Below are 18,107 nucleotides of genomic sequence, written 5' to 3'. Positions count from 1 at the left end.
GCACATACAACAGAGTCTTATTTTATGTTCAGTATTATTTGCTTTGTTTTGGATGCAGTGGAGTATGTCAAATATGCCTTAAAGGGACAGTTCACCCAAAAATGAAAATTCTGTCATCATTTACTCACCCTCCAGGTGTTCGAAATATGTATACATTTCTTTGTTCTGATAAACACAGAAAAATATATTTGGACGAATGTTTGTACTAGGGCAGCATTGACTACCCTTGTATAGGAAAATGACAATGGTCGTTTAAAGTGCCCCAGAACTGTTTGCTTTCTTCAAAATATATTATTTTGTATCAAGCAATTATTCCTACTATGGTAGTCAATGTTGGCCAAGAACTGTTTGGTTACAAGCATTCTTTGAAATATTTGTATCTTTTTTCAAAACAAATAAATGTATACACATTTTGAACAACTCGATTTTCATTTTTCCTTTAAGATCAATATAGAATCTGTGAGACCAACGTAAAAATGTTATAAATGTTCAAGAGAGGCTTCAATTAGGCTTCAACTCTCTTTCACCCGTAAATACACGTTTATAAAGACAATGCAACCGTCATTTTCATCAGTTTTATTTTCATCCACATTTTTCACGATATCTTTGCAGATCCTTGGTGGTGCACGTATGAAGCAGCACTTACAGTGACATCACAGCTGATCATCAATCGATAGCGATACTCAAATAAATAGACAGGCACTTCCCTAAGTTTTCTCTATGATGGCCAAGGACAATGCAATAAGAACACGACAAGATGCTGTAATATAGTAAACACTGTTTTGCATTCATAATTTTAAGTGTATGGGATCATTTCTTCACATTCTTAACTTTAAAAAGTTTGAATGACTTTTTTTATTTAAAATAAATCTTTGGAATGTGGATAACGTTTTAAAAATAATAAACTCAGACCAACTAAAAAAATCAGTCCTCCCTAGACAAAAATGTATTAGATAAACAATAAAAAATATGAACTAAATTAAATCAAAAGGTAAACTTAATGTCAACATGAAAATGCATTTGCAACTCAAAACAAATCTTTTGTAATTTGATGCAGGATAATATAAAAGAAAAACATAAATGTTATCTAATGATGAATGAATGGAAAGTGTAATAAAAAAATATTGGTAATTTGGAAGAAAGTCTCGTAATTTTGTAATTACATGCACTTATGCATTTATTTTATTATAATATCAAGTATTTGTCTAAAGAAAACAGTGCCAATTTAGATTTCATGTTGAGTGAGATTGTACTGTTAAAGGGGTACTGCAGTGGACAGGACTCCAGGGAACACATACAGTAATATAAACAAAGTCAAAGACATTGAGACCGCTTTGCAAAACACAAAAGCTCCACTTTACACAAAAAATGAGACACGTGTGTAGATAACCACGTAAAAATAAATTAATAAACCTCTTACAAAAAAGTAATGTTTATAAAAAATCAACACCACACAAACCTTAAAGCTTTTGGCGACAGCTCTACAGATCCAAACTAACACAAGCAGATCTCTCCCCTGCAGCATACTCGCGTGAAGATACATACTGATACAACTGTCATATTTGACATTTCAAGACTCTCTTTGTCTCATCTTACCCCGTTTCTCAATAAAGAAAGACCCCGCTCACTGTCGGGGGTGAGAGGTCTGAACGCAAGGATCCAAGGGCTCCTTCACAGCCCCCCCAAAAACGTCCACATCACGATCAGTCCAAGGCACCACGTTTCCAAGTAGTGCTGATTCTGCACAGGCTGCCAAAGCAGCGACTTCCGTGGGTGACAGCACGCGGTCCCACAGGTTAAACAGCGACAGCTCTCCAACCAGAGCTTGGGATGCGTCAAACCGCCCACCGAGGGTGTCCTGCGCCAGAGCCAGCGAATGTAGAAGGGTTACACATGGACAAACACAATATGGCAAATTAAGACTCTTCCAGCATTAACCGTCCCGCTCACCTGCTCCTGTCCCAACACCAGCACGCCCCCAGATTTGATCGGATACCATGCTGACAATCCTTCACCCCGCCCTCTCAATTTGCCACCTTGATATGCTTTCCAAACCCCGTCCCGTAGAGTCCAACTCACGCAGATGTGCTGCCAGATGCCATGGGGCAGTGACAGAGGCAGCTGTGCCACCTGTGAATGACTTGTGTTAAAAATAAATCTGCAGTCTGTGCAATCTCTCCTCGAGTGCAATGGGTTTTACCTTATCGTTGATGAGAAGTTCTGCCGGGTTATGGATTCCTTGCAGCAGGACGAGTTGGTTTGGTTGTTCCGGCACTGCGTAGGAAAACGGCGTTCCAATTCCACTCTCGGACGGTTTGAGCCACAGACACGCCGTGAAGGCGTACATCTCAGGAATATTCCGCCGGACTAGCCCATACATGTAGTTAGTCCGCACAGGGAAGGAAAGTTTATACCCTTGTGGGTAGCTGTAATCTGTAAGACCTGGGAGGCAAGAGTGAGAGATTGAGTTTGTGAGAGTGAGTGAGACAAAGAGTTGTTGTAATTGAGTCATTAGCCGAGTGAGTATGACGCACACAACTGAATTATTTGTGTCGATTATTAGGTTTTCAACATGTCTGACAGCTTCTTCATGCCAAATTACAGGCATTCGTAATCTTTTTATATACAAGCCTCTATATCTTAATCTAACACCGGGCTTCACATTTCCCAAATCTCATTCCCTTCGCCTCTAGTTTGACCCGTCCTCCATTCTTACTCTGTTCCAGCTCTGCAATACGCTCCTGCAGGGTGTTTATACCCTGGTCGATGTGCTGGTGGTGGCCCTGGGTCTCTTTAAGAAGATTCTTCCTCTCCTTCTCAAGCAGGTGGATCTTCTTTTCCAACTCTCCCTCCAGATCCTCCACGGGTCTGCCGGGCTCGCCCATCACGATGCTACCCACTGTGCTGGCAACATGCTCGGTGTGGTTCATCGCAGCAGGGCCTATCTCCAGCTGGGAGAGAGAAAAATGAAGGAATGGAAATCGTTATTTAACTCATTAGTGTGAAACCCAGATCAATTTGCATCTAACAAACATCATTAAAGGTCTGTATCACCATGTCTAAATTAAGGTGACTGGATGATGCTTCACATATCTCTTATAATTGATGAATCTGTATATTTAACCCAGGAAATGTGCAAAAGAGCAAAATGGAGACACTCAGCAGATTAGACACATAAAAACAGAGAGCATTTTCTGAATAGTAGGCGACAATTCCGAAAATTAGGATTTACTTCATTTTTTGTTTGTGTTAATTTGCTACGTTTCAAATTAACACAAAATAATAATCCTACTAGTTCCAACCACAAACAGTTTTTTAGTGTATCAGAGTTATTGTTGTTTTGATGTAGCCTAAATTTTGTTTGCTCCATGCTTTTATTATTATTTTAAATGAGCTTTTATATAAAATTTTTGCTATTTTAAGTTTAAATTTAGCTATTTTGTTACCCGCTTTGGTTATTTTATTTTCGTTTATTTTATATATTTGTGTAAAAAAATCTCTACATTTTTGTAGATGTTTGAAATACTGTAATGAAAATAATACTGTAAAAAACTGTAAAGACAGAAATGGACTGCAAATTAACAAGATGGTTGATTGATTGATTTTATTTCTTTTTCAGGTTCATTTGTATTAATGCTGAGTACATTTTTGTATTTAAAATAATATATTGAGTAGTAGCCTAATTGTATTTCTTTCAGTTTAAACATTTATTTTTTCAATATTCATTAGTTTTATTTTTTCAGATTAATAAAATTAGTTTATTTCAGTTAACAGATAAAATATTTAAATTTCCTTATATAGCTACTATTTCCTTGACCTATTTATTTGTACCGTCAAATCTGATGCATTTTTACATTATCATCATACCAACCTCCAGCTTCTCTATACGGTCTTTCAGCTGTAAAATCGCTCTTTCCAGTTCCTCCACAGCACGGGCTGTCTGCAGCTGCACCGCAACCGAACCGCTCACATCATCCCCGGCCATGTGGCGCCGGTTTCCCGCCCAGACTCCCATACTCCTCTCGTGGAGACTTTTTTCCTCCAGCCCGTTCTCACACTCCGAGAGCTTCCCGGTGAGCTCGGTGATGGTCTTCTGGTCCATGAGGATGTGATCATTCTGTTGCATGACGATCTGCCGAAGCTCCTCGGCGGTGGTGCGTAGGCTCCAGTCCTCATCCCCGAACGGGTCGTCGGCTTGTTGCCTCAAAGCCCTCGATTTGCATTCACCGATGGGAACGGGAGTGCAAATAAGTCGATTGAGAGTGAACTGTTTCGGACTCGGGCCCGTAACGTCACCCGTACTGAGTTCATTGAGCGTTGGTATCTCAAGGCCGATGTCCAGTCCGCCTCCTTCATAGGATTCAGCACCATGGAGAGCACCGAGCGGACCGGCGCGCGCGACGGATCCAGCGAGCGGTTCGAGGAGCGACACTGTGCGGTTGTCTGATAACGCTTGGGTTTCGGCGACGGATGATCGCGAATAGACGCTCGCGAGGATGCAGATGACCGCGCCAAGAAAAGCCAAAAGGCCAGCTGCGACTAAAACCAGGACGAACTTCATAGCGGCACTTTAGATTTACAAATCAATGTTACAATTAAATAACGAAATGTAGTTTTACCTAAATAAAATACGATCTAACGTTGTTCAACACGTCTCGATGAAGTGACGCTCGAACGCATCCGTTATTTTTCTCCACTCTCGGCAGCTGATGCCGTGTCGCGCGCTGTCTCCTCCTCTCTGTTGCTAAGCGCCCCTCTGGATGGTTACTATGGCTATAGCTCGCGCGAAAGAGGGCGGTGAGAGACTGTGATGAGAATGCGTGATGGGTCACCTTGATGTAAACACCGTTTGTTCTCTTCATCATTTGTGAATGCTTTGGCAGAAGATGTGCACGACAACAGGCTGGGAGATTGTTTAAAAATGTGATTAACATATTTTACATTGACTCATCAAAATAATTGCAGCCAACTCAACTTTAGCACTATGTAATATTTAAGATGAGGTGATGTACATTGTGAATTTAAGTATAGGCCAATATATACAATTTAAGGGCAAATAAGCAATTAAAATTAAGTTTTTTTAAAGATGAAATGGGTTGAGTTTAGTTTACAGTGTAGATTAATATAGAAAATCTTTGTTTATTTACATTTAGTTATTTATTAAAAAGCTTTTGTTTTCTTTGGAAAACACATTGACAACTTAGAGCTTTCAATCATATTCCTGTTTATGACTACAACAGTTATAAGTGCATCAACCTATAGACATTTTTCATTTAAACCAAATATGTTTTTATTCTACTCCACCATGTTTTGCTTGAGCATATAACAGTCTTGTTATCCAAACACCACCTTTCTCAAGCCTTAACCTAAGACTTTGGGTAAACAAACACAGTCCCACATAGTCAATTACAAGTAGAACTCCAATCAACAAAAATGACCTTTTTATTCATGGATAGACTTAAAGGTCAGACAAGATAATCTATGTGGGGAAAAAAGAAAAATCACAGTCTTTCTATGCCGCCGACATCACTGAAGACCAGATGGATGCCGCTTCTTGTTCAGTTAATGTAGTTCTGCTTATGTTATTAAAGCTATAATTGTTAAATATAAATAAAAAGATATCCACAGTTGCATCAAATCGCTGCATCAAAATTACACTTTCTTCACAGAGAAAAACACAGACATCCGATTGGCAGGTCAGAAGTCCAGCCACTCAGCCATGTAAACACAGTTAGACGGTGAGATCTCACCCCCTTCATGGCAGTCATTGAACACCTAAGGGAAAAAGTTAACATGGTTACATCAATGCTCCTTTTTTCCTATAAGAAACCATTTATTTACTCTAGAGCTCTCTAAACATTCATCATAGAATATATAGGGTAAATCAATAGACTACATAAACCAAAATTAGGTCACAAATGTATGAATTTCATTTCAATATAAAAAAATGGAATAGCACAGTTAAATTTACCGGACACAGTCCACATGGCGTTTTGACCAGGCCAGTGGGTTGAATGATGGGGTTCACCCCCCTGTAGAGTTTCATCTGTCCGTCGACGCATCCTACTGTCCCCTCCTTAGCAGCGATTATAGTCATCTCCACCTTCCCATCAAAGATCAGTGTGTTTAAGATGGTCTCAATGTCCTCCATGGACAGATCCACCTAAACACAGGTGCAGGATTAAACATACAGGCTTCGTCACATGACACGAGCAGCTGAATAATAACACGATAAACCCGCTATCATGTAATATTCAGATTCTCACTTTGCTGATGCCAAGCTCACAGATGTACTTCCAGACTTCATGCGATGTAGCAAATGAGCTGTTTCTCTGCACCATGGGGCTCTGCTTACTGTCTCTTGCTGCTTCTGCCTAGAAACAAGATAACAGTCATCCAATGTATTTAGGATTAAATTACTTCATAGTTCAGAAAATCAAGCACATGAAGATATTAAACAAAGCATTTGCAGTGAAAATGTTTCTTTTAGAAATTCATTAGTCCGTAAATTATCCCATTGAAATACCTGCAATAACCAGTGTTGGTTGTAGCCATGATTGACATAAAACTTGGTTCTGCTTGAGTTTCATGAAGAACATGTGTGGCACAGATACTGTGCAAAATGAAACAACGTAAGGTTCTAAGTAACATCTCACCTTACTCTGCAGGAACTTGAAGCACTGCTGGTTCAGCACCTCCACAAACTCTGACTCAAAATCCTGATCGCTGTACCATGCCCCTCCTGTTACAGAGCGGTCGGGCTGCAGGTTATACAGCATGTAAACTTTCTTTTTAGAGGCCTGGATGAAAGAAAAAAAAATGTAAACACTGCAGAGGTTTCCGCTCATGTGAAAACAACAAAAAGTGTAAAAAAAACCTTTACTTTAAAGCCGGTGGTTCTTTACCTCAAAAGCATATAATACACGACATTCCATACTTATTTGATAATGATGTTTTTTTTATTTGTATATTATAACAAGCCTTGTCTACGAAATAATTGGTGAAGTACTGACGCTTGATTAAAATACACAAATCGTAAAGTTTGTTTTATTTAATTGTACCTTTTTTTGGTGACAATTTGTAGGCATCAACTTACCGCAACAGATTTTACAGCTTTGATTAGTTTCTTACTCTCTAGGTTCTTGAGTATTTTGTTGATTTCTGTCAGGGGGAGGTTACTCTTATACCTTATGTCTCGGCTCCAGATTCCTTTAAAAGCAGAAAAAGCAGTCGATAACAAAGCCTCGTAGAAGCCAAAACAGCAAGCAAGAAGGATATATACCTTACCTTTATTCTCAGCATCCTCTATGATCTGGTAAACTAATTTTTCTTGATTATCAGAGCCTTTTATTTTACTGTAAAACAAACATACAAAAATGATGGGTGCACTGCTGCTTTAAGACAAGCTGAATTTTAATAATAGAGCTTGCTCTCACCTGGCAGATTGTCCATCTTTGAGTCTGTATAACAGGCCGTTGCTGCTTCTGAGAAGGTCTAACTGCCCCTTAAAACACAACAGCAGAACCTGACATGAGTATAAAGGGCAGGATGAGAGTATCATTCGCTGTCAGCGTCATTAACAGCTCACTATCTCACCACGGACAGCAGCCTGTTGATGGCAGAGGCTCGCTGCTGCGCCTCCACGTGTGGCATGTCATTCTGAATGACCTGGTCAGTGATCCCATGTGGAAACTGCTGACAAAGCTCTTTAATCCTTTAACAGAGCAATAGAAGATGCATAAACTATATTCACAAGACAAATAGCGCAACTGTGTTGCATGTCAATAATCATATTGGTGCTGATTCACAGTAGCATTTCGGTGTGTGTGATACTGCTTTTGTATAACAATTCTATACACATAAAGTTAAAATATACATTTCGAATACCACATTGCAAGATTTTTCATCTCTGCCAAAAAAAACGCGAAATAACGTAAGATTAGGTATTGAGGTTAGTTAAGAATATCTTAAATCTAACGCTGCATAAGACTGAAGAGGCAGCTGTGCTCACCTGTTCTCGATATCAACCGGATCTGTTGACTCTTTTTTTACTTTAACTTCAGTCATTGTTCATGTGAAATAAATGACTAGAGAATAAAGCAAGGGGAATGCAGACAAATCATTTAAATGTCCATTTAAATTTAAAGATTCAAGCAACACAGTGTCAACATTTCAGCATGCACTCGGGTCCTACGAGCGCAAGGAACTTCCGCTTCACATATTTAGAAGTCTTAGATTATGCCTGTATGAAACGTTTGTGACGGATGTTGTACACGGACTATATATATTTTGACATAACTTTACATTAAATACATACAAAATAAATGTTATTTTGTTTGCATATTTATATTTGTATTTAATTGTTATAATTATTTTTGCTTGTGGAAATGTTCACAGCGCTTTTTGCAGGCTCTAGTTAATTTTAACAACCTCAATATATGAAAAACGAGAACGATACAAAATCATATTAAAGTCATCATTATATAAACATCAATTCTACTCATGACTATTACTATATTAAATGATGTTGTATTGTTATATTAAATACATTCTACGCGAAAACGTGTATATATAGTTTGCCAGGTAAATACAATAATCATATTCTATTTCATTTAAAGTGTATTTACTCCTTTTTTGTAATTTCATAAAAATTCAACTCACCATTGGTTCACACGGTTGCTATGGGTTACGTGACGCACGTCCAGCTGTCTGTTGATTGTTGCAGCGTCGTTGGATACAGCGTTGCACAGTAGGTAGTGTAGAAATATTTATCTTTTTATCATTATACGAAACTAGTCTTTTTTCCCTCTCTATTAATATGCATATTCTTTATATTCATTATACTAAACTCATGCATGTACTTCAATACACGTGTAGTCCACTGGCATCTTGTAATCTCACATTTCCTTCCGATCACCTCTCGGTTAGCTATATTAAACATGCTGATTGTTTTTGTCAATGATTTTATGCATGCACTGAATTCATTATTTCGGTAGTTCTGAATGTCACTAGTAACAATACATATTCATCGCATTTACCAGGTTGAAGAGTGCAAACATGACTGCAGGTTCACTAGCAGCACCACAAATAATTCCTATTCGCATTCCTCCTCCGGGCAAAGCCAAGCATGAAATCGACTCCTGCACCCCTGTCGAAATCAAATCAGGTGAGTCAGTGAACCTGTAACATTACATCATCACACGCTTTTTAGGGATCAAAATCATGAGATCAATATGTTCTGTGGATAATTGCTAATATACTAGAGTCCTCTGATGTGAGTATCCTGTACACACTGGATGGCAGTAAGCCTGAGATTGTAAGGAGAACAGGTTTTGCTGACAGTACTCTGAAATACACTGGACCTATCCGTCTACCTGTGGGAAAAGTGTCTGTGAGGGCCATGGCTATCACCAGGTAGGTTAATTAAACAGAGCTGGATGTTTTTTAAACTTATCGTATGAAGGTCACAGTAAAACTGTGATGCATTTTTTCTCTCTCGTAACACAGTGATGGACGGCAGAGCGCTGTCGTCACCAAGACTTTCATCGTGGAATCTTCTCCTTTAAATGAGCAAGACCTGATTAAGAAACACGAAGATGATTCACTGAAGGATGACAGACAGATCAATGGCAAAGATGTCCGTTTTAAACCTATTCAGGCTTCTATAGTTGATAAACTTGTTATGGACACAAATATAAAAAAAATATTTATAATACCCATTTCAACAGGAATCAAATATGAATTTAAAGGGAAGTGAAAACGGAGCTGATTCATCTGTTAAATATTTAGGTATATTTGATGGTATTTTCACGATCATTGTTCATAAGTTAAACTTTTTCTTGTTGTCTTATGGGATTGTGATGTTTTCAGATGTTCCCAGCAATGAACCTCAGAGAGCCCTGAAAGGCCCTCGATTCCTCACGCAACGGCTGGGTCCTGGGTCCTCTGTACACCTGTCAACACAAAGCACACGAGTAAGAGACAGGCTATGTTATGTTAAACTGTAAACAAATCATATCCTGTTTAATAGATCAAGCTGTGCTCAATACTAACAGAGTGCAGATGTTGTGCAGAGCCCCTTCAAAAACCTCACGAGCACTCAGATGTCCCGGATTCAGCGAGAAACAGATTTTCTTAGGTGAGCTGAAATAGACCCAGAGATGTTTATACTGTTAAATACATCAATGGTCAGTATGATATTTTTATGTAGATGTTCAAATTGCCTGAGTCATCGCCCTTCAGACCCCTTCGCCCGATTCTGCTTGAATTGTGGAGCAGCAGTACCCCCAATCCCTGGACAGAGACTGCCCCCTACTGAGGGAGGACAGGTACTACATATCCCGTTACCGCACAGTACCAAAACAAATACTGTCATTTCTAAAAAATACAGTAGAATCTAACATTAAAATCACAATGAGATCGTTTTTTACTATTAATAACTATTAATTATTATACATTATAATAAACAGACCCCCTTATTTTTGTAACCGACACAAATTTTGTGAGCTGGCTTTTTAGCTATTTTTCAACTAAACAGTCCTAAAACTTTTACTTTATATTTATTTTAACATTTTGTCAGTGTACTTGTTTGGGATTTCCCCACAGATGGGTCTGTGTGTGCATTGTAAATCCATGGTGCCTCTGAACACGCCCCTATGTATTGTGTGTGAATCTTCATTGACCCAACAGCTTCAACCTCAAGCTAGTCTAAGACTACAGGTAAATATTTTATATATTGTGTGTCACTTATTGGAGAAGATGTGCCATGGATATAGTTAATATAGACGTGTTTTACTTTAGAATAAGATCATCTGTCTCTCATGCGGCACTGGAAACCCTCCACACATGGCACATTGTGTCACTTGTGAATCCAAACTTGTTCAGGAAAGCACAGTAAGAGACATGCCCACCAAATATCTGCATATTTTCTAATGAGCCAATCAGGAGCTTGCATTATTGTTGTGACTATCAATCCACAGCCTGTTTTAAGTGGACAGAGAGCTGCACCTCAACCTTCTACAGAGGGAAAAATGATCTCATGCTCCAAATGCAATAGAATCAACCATTCAGATGCTCGATTCTGCGACTGGTGTGGGGCGAAGGTGACAGACCCTTTAAACTTCTTATAATATCCTAAATTAAATCTTCCCCTCACTCAAATACTGTCTGGTTTGTATTTGTTTTAGCCTGGCCACACGACCAACAGTCTGACGTGCTCTCAGTGTGGGGCGAGCTGTCACCCTTATGCAAATTACTGCGGGGGCTGCGGTGCCTTTCTGGATGGCCCACCCAGGACGCCCTCCCAAACCAGCCCGGTACAGATCACACAGGAATCAGATCAGGTACAGTACACAGTCTATATGTACCAGTACAGAGTAACAGTCATTGATTCACATGTTGACATCTGTTTCATATATAGACCTCAGCCACCTGGCAAGCTGTGCCTGCTCATAAATCGACAACTGTGCCTCCGGCTGCAAGTCTGCGCACTTGTGCGGATGCACAGACACAAACGCTGGGTCTGTTTTTTCCATCCAGTACCGAGATGAAAAAGCGAAGCCAACAGAGGGAGGCAGAGCTAAGCAGACAGGAACACATGAGTGATAGGAAGCCACTGCTTACTGCCATCAGCCCAGGCCGAGGTGGGTTAATGTACGATTGAGGTGTGAATTGAAATAAATAATAAATCAATAAATATGCATTACTTTGATATGTGCATGTTTGCAGGGTTCTGGAGGAAGCAGCTAGATCACATTTGCGCTCACCTGCGCAGTTACACTCAAAATAATACAGAGTTCAGAGCTCTGATTGGAGAACCTCGTCTAGGCAGAGTAAGAATTTTTCAAAGCACAAAACATGATCCACAGACCATATACTGTACACTATTAATCATTATTAATATCTTACAATAGTACATTATTATTTCCTCTGGCTCAGTGGTTAAAGCATAGTGCTAGCAACGCTGAGGTAATGGGTTCGATCCCAGGGGGGGATCCCATACTCAGATACAATGTATAGTACAATGCAATGCAAGTCTCTTTGGATAAAAGCATCTGCCAAATGCATACATGTTAATCTGCTTTTTAGATGATCTCTGCTGTGATTCAGGAGGACAGCTATGAAGTCAGTCTGCGCATCAATTTCATTTCTGCTTCACCTGAAGCATCCAGGGTATTAAATGCACCTTGTAGTGTGTCTCTTGAGCTTTGTATGTTTTTTGTTTGGAATCGTACCCACAGTATATGTGATATGTTTTTCCAGTCGTCTTCTGCCGGACAGCAGAGTAGATCCGTGGCATCTGAGAATCAGAATCTCAGTGCTGTGACAGAGGGGAGAAATTCAGCCAGTCCAGGTACAAACACACATTAATATTAATGCATTAGGCCGTTGCATATTTTTGATCAACCCATGCATCTTACATGTGCACAGTGAATGACAATAGCACAGCAGCATCTTCAGTCAAAAGAAAGAAGCAGAAAAAGATCTGGAGCTCAGACATTACTGAAAAGAAGCCGGTCAGTCTCACACACACATTGGCATGTTTATAAGAAAAAGGATTGTGGCGTCATAACTGTTGTTGTTTAAAGGAATCTAAGGATAGTCTGCTGCTTAAAGAGTTGGGACCGGAGGGGCGGGGCCAAATATCTGTGGTGCAGCAGCTGTTGGATGAGGTGAGGGATGAGAACCAATCACAGTAGGGCTGTGCAATTAATCGACAAATTAATCATAATCGTCAATTTTGGCCTTCATCTATTACGAAAACAAAATAATCGAGGTAAACAATTATTGTGCCGCATTCCATTTTTCAGGGATCCTCTCTTTTCTTGAAGTATAAATCCACAGTGCACACTTTTCTTTACAGTGGTTCAGCAGTGAAAAGTTTGTCATAATCGAGCTGCCCTAAATCACAGATATCTAAAGTCACCATCATCAATTACATGAAAAACAAACCGTACAAATTTCATTTCAGTAACCACAATTTCATATAATTTCAAGTACAAGTATTGTTAGTAAGTGAGGTTGTGTCTGTGCAGGGTGCTGACCCTGCATGCCTGGGAAGCGATGGGCGTCCTACTCTTGTTGCCGCGGTGCTAAATGGACATCATGATGTCATTCCCGTGCTGGTCCAGAGAGATGCCAATGTTAACCAAACATCCGGACCGTGAGTTTTAAACCAAACAACGAGCTTCCCTTCATAAGTATGGTAAAAATCAGGGGGTTTGGGATAAATGCACATTGTGTTTTTATGTGATGCACACAGGTTGAATAATACCGCCCTTCATGAAGCTGCAGCTCTGGGAATAGATGGCCTGAAGAGTGTCGAGATATTGCTGGGGTGAGAGTTTATGTGGTGTCTAATCCATGCTGTTTATCCTTAACCACACTAGTACCTTTTATAATACATAACTGAAAAAACACATATTTAAATGAATGAAAGAACATTGTCTTGTGCAGGTGCAATGCAAGTATCAGAAAGCAGAATGACACTGGTCAGACTGCATATGACATTGCTGTGGCCACAGGGAATAACTCTGTGATCTCACGGATGGCGGCTCACATGGGTCAGGGTCTCCTGCAGCGGCACACGAAAACTAGGAGCCCCTCAGGACTGGATACATTCTCATGAGATAGGATTAATTTAGGTTGAGGTGGTGATCTAAGTATATACATAACTATTTACTAATATTGATTTTTCGAGAATTTCTATGTTATCCTTCCGTTAAGAAGATACTCCACATGTCAAAGCTTTATCAATAGACACAAATAATAATGTTCTTATTACCTGTTTAATCAATCCTGAAACATTCTGACAATATTAAACACCAAGATATTTCATTAACAGTTATGTGCCAGCATTTTTATTTGTACTATTGCGAACGCATACAAAAATGTGACTCATCACGCTGGTATATGAAAAGAAACACAATATTGACAATATTCTTCGCTTTCATTGACACATCAAGACAAATAGAAAATGACAATACACATCATACTACACCTCAAATGTGACATGACAGAACAAGTATGACTTGGTAAAATAATAACTAAAACACTTCCTGAATAACATCTCAGACTCTCTCCAGTTTGTGCTGTGAATCATAATGTGGCTAGCCACATAAAAACTAAGTGCCTGTTTAGAACAACTGGCACAAAGCTTCAAACCTGGAATCCTCAGCGTCGCAAGCGCAGGAAGAATGCGTGTCTGCACTCTTTACTGTCCACTGGGTAGTATTTGTCGTAGAAGTCCAGGATGTATTCCTCTGTCTTAAAGCCAAACTTCTGGTAGAGCAGCATGGCAGGGTTGCTCGCCGATACGTGTAGAGTAACATCCTTTCCCATACAGGTCTACAGAGAGTACACAGGAAGAAATTCCTCAACTGTTTCCTGAATCAACACAGGATATTAAAATTCATTTTGTTTATTCATTTATAAGTTTTCTGACCTGAATGAGATGGTAGATCATGAACGTGGCGATGCCAGCTCGCCTCCACTCCGGATGCACTAATAGGAAGGAGATGTAGGCCTCGTTGTACTTCACATCTGGGACCATGAAGCCAAAACCAATCACAACCTTCTTGTAGAGCACCACAACACTGAAGTCTGGGTACTGCAGGCACTCTGATAGGTCGATACCTGTTGCGTAGAAAAAACAATTGTAACTTTTTCCGAAAATAATACACTGAGAAAATCTGGATTGAAGTTGCTTACCAGGCCAGAAGATGTCCCGGCACATGGAGTTGACAGAGGGGATGTGATTAGGCCGCACATAGCAGTAGTCTATAGGTGCGTCAGAGGAAGGGACCCATGAGGGATTCTTCCTGTGAGGATACGCACGGATCTCTGCTAGCAAACGGAGCTTCAGCGGTCGACTCTCAAAATCTCTCCTGCAGAAACAGAAACACATTATGGTTTTCCACGTCTCACTGTTCTCTGGCTGCAGTTGCTTATGTACCTTAAGGAACTGGTTATAGAAATAGTTATTCTTCAGAATTAAAAAGATGTCATTATTTACTGTTGTGCAAATGTCTTTCTTCCACAAAACACAACAGAAGAGATTTTGAAAAATGTTGGTATCCAAAAACTTTTGACTTCTATGGTTTTGACACAAAACCAATGCAAGTCAATGGGGACCACCGGTTTTCAGTTAGCAAAATCTCTGTTGTGATTTGCAGAAGAAAGCCATAGGTTTGCAATAACCAGAGGGCATGTAAATAATGACAGAATTTAAATTTTGAAGGTGAACTATTCCTTTAAATTAAATTGAATCGTGTTTTTCTAATTGCTTATAATAGTAACAAATGAATGTGGAGTTTATATTCAGGATGTACCTGATGTACGGCTTGAGTATTCTGGACGTGTAAGGGCTCTTGATGTTCTGATCCATGTAGACATCAGAACCCATCAGCCTGTGGCAGAAAGACAACGTGGTCTGGTAGAAGCCTTTCCTTACGGACACTGATGACTGCACAAAAACAAAAAATTGCCATGTTTAATTCTAAAAAGTGCACCAATAGGATATTTATGACTGATATTGATACATATAAACTTTTTTGATTGCTGCAAAAACTTTTACTGAACATGAACTGGATCCAATAAACAGGCTATAAAACCAAGAACGTTTGTTTTGACCTGAAAGCGATCAAGAATACGAAGGTCCTGGCTGGTCGTCCTATATTTCTCATCCCCAATCGTCCTGTGGCTGGCCAGTCCCCCTTGTGGCCCATACACGCCCCCAACCAGGCTAAGCGTAGCGCTCACAGCCTGATCCACATCCAGTAGGGGGAGTCCTCGCTCCCTTTTGGCTTGTCGCACAAGCAGCTTGCGATGAAGCCTTTTGGCTTGCGGCGTGATGGCTAATGCTTGTGGACAGGCCTCCAGCTTGTGGAGCAGCATGCGTTCCTCATACAAGCTGATAAATGTGTAGTGTGGTGTGGGCAGAGACACGCATCCCTCGCCCTTATCCTGAAGTATCTTCCTTCGCTCTGCACCACGCCCCCTTGTTGCCAACAAGCCTTCGTCCTGACCCTTGTCTTCCTCTGCATCTCTACCCCGTTCTTCATCTTCGCTCTCCAGTTCTTGTTTGATCAGCTCGGCCGGACGCAGCTTCTTTCTGACCATGATGGTGCCGGTGGCCAACGGCATGCTGGGAGGGGGTATATACTCCATGCCGGGGTCAATAACGCCCTCTGCATCCAATTCTTCATCATCTGATGGGAAGCAATACAATAAATATCTGTAAATGACTAAGTGTACAAAGTTAGTAGAAAATAAAGATGTGTATCATCTCACCATGGAACAGCGCCTGAGGGGGCATGACATCCGGAATAAGATCAGCCTCCGATAACAGGCTGGGTGTGGCAGAGTGCGAGGCTGGTGTACCGGGTGCGGAAAAGTCGGGTGAAGGGGATGGCGAGGGAGAAGTGAGCGGGGTTCTGTCTGATGAGCTGAGGGAGGAAAAGTCGATGACTTCCCCTTTCTCCAGATATGGCTCAGAACGGCGCACACGGTTGCTAATTTTCACAGGTGTGGATGAAGCGCTGCGGTCAAGAAAGCCAGCAGCCTCCTTCTGCGCCCGACGGATCTCTTTAGCTTCCTGTGTACGAGAACGCTTCTCTTTCAGCTGCATGGCATTCTCCACTGGGTTTCGACCTCCACGCTTCCTTAAACCCTCTACTGTGATGATGGGTTCCAAGGACGGCTTTGACACAGCTGGGAAAACAATAGCAAACTGTAACATAGCTCTTTAAATAAAAGATGATCAAATGATTAACAGATGACAAAACTACTGACATGTCTGGTTATTGTTAATATTTTGTTAACCTCTACTACCTTTGGCCTTGAGTGACGCGGCAGTGCTCTTTTCCCCCTCAGGTCGTAGTGTCGGCGGCCGGTTCTGCACTAGCTTCCACCAGCCAGGCTCTCCAAACTCCTGCGCTCCAGAACGGAAAAACGTTGGGCTGCCGACAGACAAACACCCCGCCACAGTGCTCCACCACGTGGACGTCTTCTTTCTAAATGTGAATTAAACAGAATATAAAAAAGTTAGCCCTGGAACACAAGTTAGATAAAAACTAGTCTAAATAAAAGATAGCGATTCCCTTGCACCTGGAGCCAAGAAGGAAGGACCAGTGCCGACTGATAAATGCGCATATGTCCTCCTTCCATCTGAAATAGCCTTGGCGTCCTGTGCCTTCTAGTGAAAGGTTATACATGGCCAACATCACCACCTATAAAACAAAAATAATCAATAACAAATTCTGACTTTGTGAATTGAAAAATCACCATACACTCTTCAAAAAAGACAACTGCTTTCCATTAGATTGTTAAGGATGCTTATATTTTGTGACATCAATTGTATCTTTGCTGCTACTACGGTCAATTTTTTTTACAAAATGCATTTTTGACAATAGCTTAAGTCCACATGGACACTATTTTGGTCGTTTATCTGAAGTTCCTGAGGTCTTCACGTACCTGCTGCCAGGTCAACCTCATTCTCTCAAAACTCTCCTTTCCATCTTCTGCGCAGTCCGAGCAGATAAACTTAAAGAAGTTGTCTCCTTTCAGGTAGCTGGGCTGCTCCCCACGAAGCTTAGCTAAACCACACAAAGAAAATAAATAAAGAGGAAAAGGACACTTTCTCCTTTCGGGAAGAGTCTTTATTGAGACATTAAGTGCACAACATGTTACTCTCAAAAGAGCATCCAACGTTATTTCATCAAACGGATGCGCTAATGTGGCCGTATAAAGTGCTTTGTCTTCTTGTATCGGAGCTGAATTGTCTTCTCACCAGGTGGGATCCACTTGTGGCACTTGTCACAGTAAAAGGACATCTCCTCATTCCAGCTCCCCTCTCCATCCTCCCCGACATCACTGTTAAGAGAGTCTCCGCTCTGGTCGTGAGACAAATCCACAGACGCCTGGTCCTCGGACTCCACGATGAGCAGAGTTTCTCCTTCAACCTCACCTTCCTCCAGACCCTCGGAGGCAGACGTGCACATGGTCTCCTCATCCTGTGCTGCGAGGCCCCTTTGGTCCCCACTCTCCATCTCTTAATCTAAATGATCAATTATATTTTACTTAACCGTTTATAGCTATTTTGTGAGAGT

The 18,107-nt window shown here is 40.7% G+C and overlaps 4 protein-coding genes across 4 annotated transcripts; 1 reads left to right on the top strand and 3 right to left on the bottom strand.

The window, feature by feature from the left end:
* Window positions 1-568: 568 nt before the first annotated feature.
* Window positions 569-5,187, bottom strand: nptxrb (neuronal pentraxin receptor b). The gene is made up of 5 exons (XM_079470928.1): window positions 3,872-5,187; window positions 2,717-2,951; window positions 2,201-2,442; window positions 1,951-2,130; window positions 569-1,858 (listed from the first exon to the last, which is right to left on the bottom strand). The coding sequence occupies exons 1-5, from the start codon at window positions 4,559-4,561 to the stop codon at window positions 1,625-1,627; spliced, it is 1,581 nt and encodes a 526-aa protein (XP_079327054.1). The 5' UTR covers window positions 4,562-5,187; the 3' UTR covers window positions 569-1,624.
* On the bottom strand, window positions 4,868-8,255 carry polr3f (polymerase (RNA) III (DNA directed) polypeptide F). The gene is made up of 9 exons (XM_079470929.1): window positions 8,012-8,255; window positions 7,597-7,714; window positions 7,437-7,504; window positions 7,288-7,355; window positions 7,097-7,209; window positions 6,657-6,800; window positions 6,267-6,374; window positions 5,972-6,163; window positions 4,868-5,775 (listed from the first exon to the last, which is right to left on the bottom strand). The coding sequence occupies exons 1-9, from the start codon at window positions 8,065-8,067 to the stop codon at window positions 5,698-5,700; spliced, it is 945 nt and encodes a 314-aa protein (XP_079327055.1). The 5' UTR covers window positions 8,068-8,255; the 3' UTR covers window positions 4,868-5,697.
* A 417-nt stretch (window positions 8,256-8,672) lies between these two features.
* On the top strand, window positions 8,673-13,838 carry dzank1 (double zinc ribbon and ankyrin repeat domains 1). Its single transcript, XM_079471307.1, has 21 exons — window positions 8,673-8,753; window positions 9,042-9,166; window positions 9,264-9,414; window positions 9,508-9,637; window positions 9,729-9,789; window positions 9,871-9,974; window positions 10,056-10,138; window positions 10,211-10,328; window positions 10,606-10,719; window positions 10,801-10,893; window positions 10,980-11,102; window positions 11,187-11,342; window positions 11,420-11,642; window positions 11,728-11,831; window positions 12,088-12,171; window positions 12,262-12,352; window positions 12,430-12,515; window positions 12,588-12,671; window positions 13,035-13,162; window positions 13,262-13,336; window positions 13,456-13,838. The coding sequence occupies exons 2-21, from the start codon at window positions 9,058-9,060 to the stop codon at window positions 13,625-13,627; spliced, it is 2,289 nt and encodes a 762-aa protein (XP_079327433.1). The 5' UTR covers window positions 8,673-8,753; window positions 9,042-9,057; the 3' UTR covers window positions 13,628-13,838.
* kat14 (lysine acetyltransferase 14) lies at window positions 13,770-18,049 on the bottom strand. Its single transcript, XM_079471306.1, has 10 exons — window positions 17,789-18,049; window positions 17,473-17,594; window positions 17,107-17,228; window positions 16,831-17,012; window positions 16,291-16,710; window positions 15,631-16,208; window positions 15,330-15,463; window positions 14,710-14,885; window positions 14,444-14,634; window positions 13,770-14,346 (listed from the first exon to the last, which is right to left on the bottom strand). The coding sequence occupies exons 1-10, from the start codon at window positions 18,045-18,047 to the stop codon at window positions 14,173-14,175; spliced, it is 2,358 nt and encodes a 785-aa protein (XP_079327432.1). The 5' UTR covers window positions 18,048-18,049; the 3' UTR covers window positions 13,770-14,172.
* Between the last annotated feature and the right edge of the window lie 58 nt (window positions 18,050-18,107).

The sequence above is a fragment of the Barbatula barbatula genome, assembly GCF_947034865.1.
Source record: "Barbatula barbatula genome assembly, chromosome: 13".
Taxonomy (NCBI): Eukaryota; Metazoa; Chordata; class Actinopteri; order Cypriniformes; family Nemacheilidae; genus Barbatula; species Barbatula barbatula.
The sequence above is the reverse complement of the archived record's forward strand: the minus strand, read 5'-3'. Positions and strand labels throughout refer to the sequence as shown.

What these genes read in the sequence shown, in the direction of transcription:
- dzank1 (XM_079471307.1), top strand. Translation starts at nt 9,058, where the DNA reads ATGACTGCAGGTTCACTAGCAGCACCACAAATAATTCCTATTCGCATT. An exon ending in GAGAACCTCGTCTAGGCAGA is followed by an intron (nt 11,832 to 12,087) that starts GTAAGAATTTTT and finishes TCTGCTTTTTAG; the next exon opens with ATGATCTCTGCTGTGATTCA. An exon ending in GTTAACCAAACATCCGGACC is followed by an intron (nt 13,163 to 13,261) that starts GTGAGTTTTAAA and finishes TGATGCACACAG; the next exon opens with GTTGAATAATACCGCCCTTC.
- kat14 (XM_079471306.1), bottom strand. Translation starts at nt 18,047, where the DNA reads ATGGAGAGTGGGGACCAAAGGGGCCTCGCAGCACAGGATGAGGAGACC. An exon ending in CCACAAGTGGATCCCACCTG is followed by an intron (nt 17,595 to 17,788) that starts GTGAGAAGACAA and finishes TGTGTGGTTTAG; the next exon opens with CTAAGCTTCGTGGGGAGCAG. An exon ending in ATACTCAAGCCGTACATCAG is followed by an intron (nt 14,886 to 15,329) that starts GTACATCCTGAA and finishes CTGTTTCTGCAG; the next exon opens with GAGAGATTTTGAGAGTCGAC.
- polr3f (XM_079470929.1), bottom strand. Translation starts at nt 8,067, where the DNA reads ATGACTGAAGTTAAAGTAAAAAAAGAGTCAACAGATCCGGTTGATATC. An exon ending in TCAAGTTCCTGCAGAGTAAG is followed by an intron (nt 6,375 to 6,656) that starts GTGAGATGTTAC and finishes TCTTGTTTCTAG; the next exon opens with GCAGAAGCAGCAAGAGACAG. An exon ending in GTGAGCTTGGCATCAGCAAA is followed by an intron (nt 6,164 to 6,266) that starts GTGAGAATCTGA and finishes ACCTGTGTTTAG; the next exon opens with GTGGATCTGTCCATGGAGGA.
- nptxrb (XM_079470928.1), bottom strand. Translation starts at nt 4,561, where the DNA reads ATGAAGTTCGTCCTGGTTTTAGTCGCAGCTGGCCTTTTGGCTTTTCTT. An exon ending in TATTGCAGAGCTGGAACAGA is followed by an intron (nt 2,443 to 2,716) that starts GTAAGAATGGAG and finishes CTTGCCTCCCAG; the next exon opens with GTCTTACAGATTACAGCTAC. An exon ending in AACTTCTCATCAACGATAAG is followed by an intron (nt 2,131 to 2,200) that starts GTAAAACCCATT and finishes AGTCATTCACAG; the next exon opens with GTGGCACAGCTGCCTCTGTC.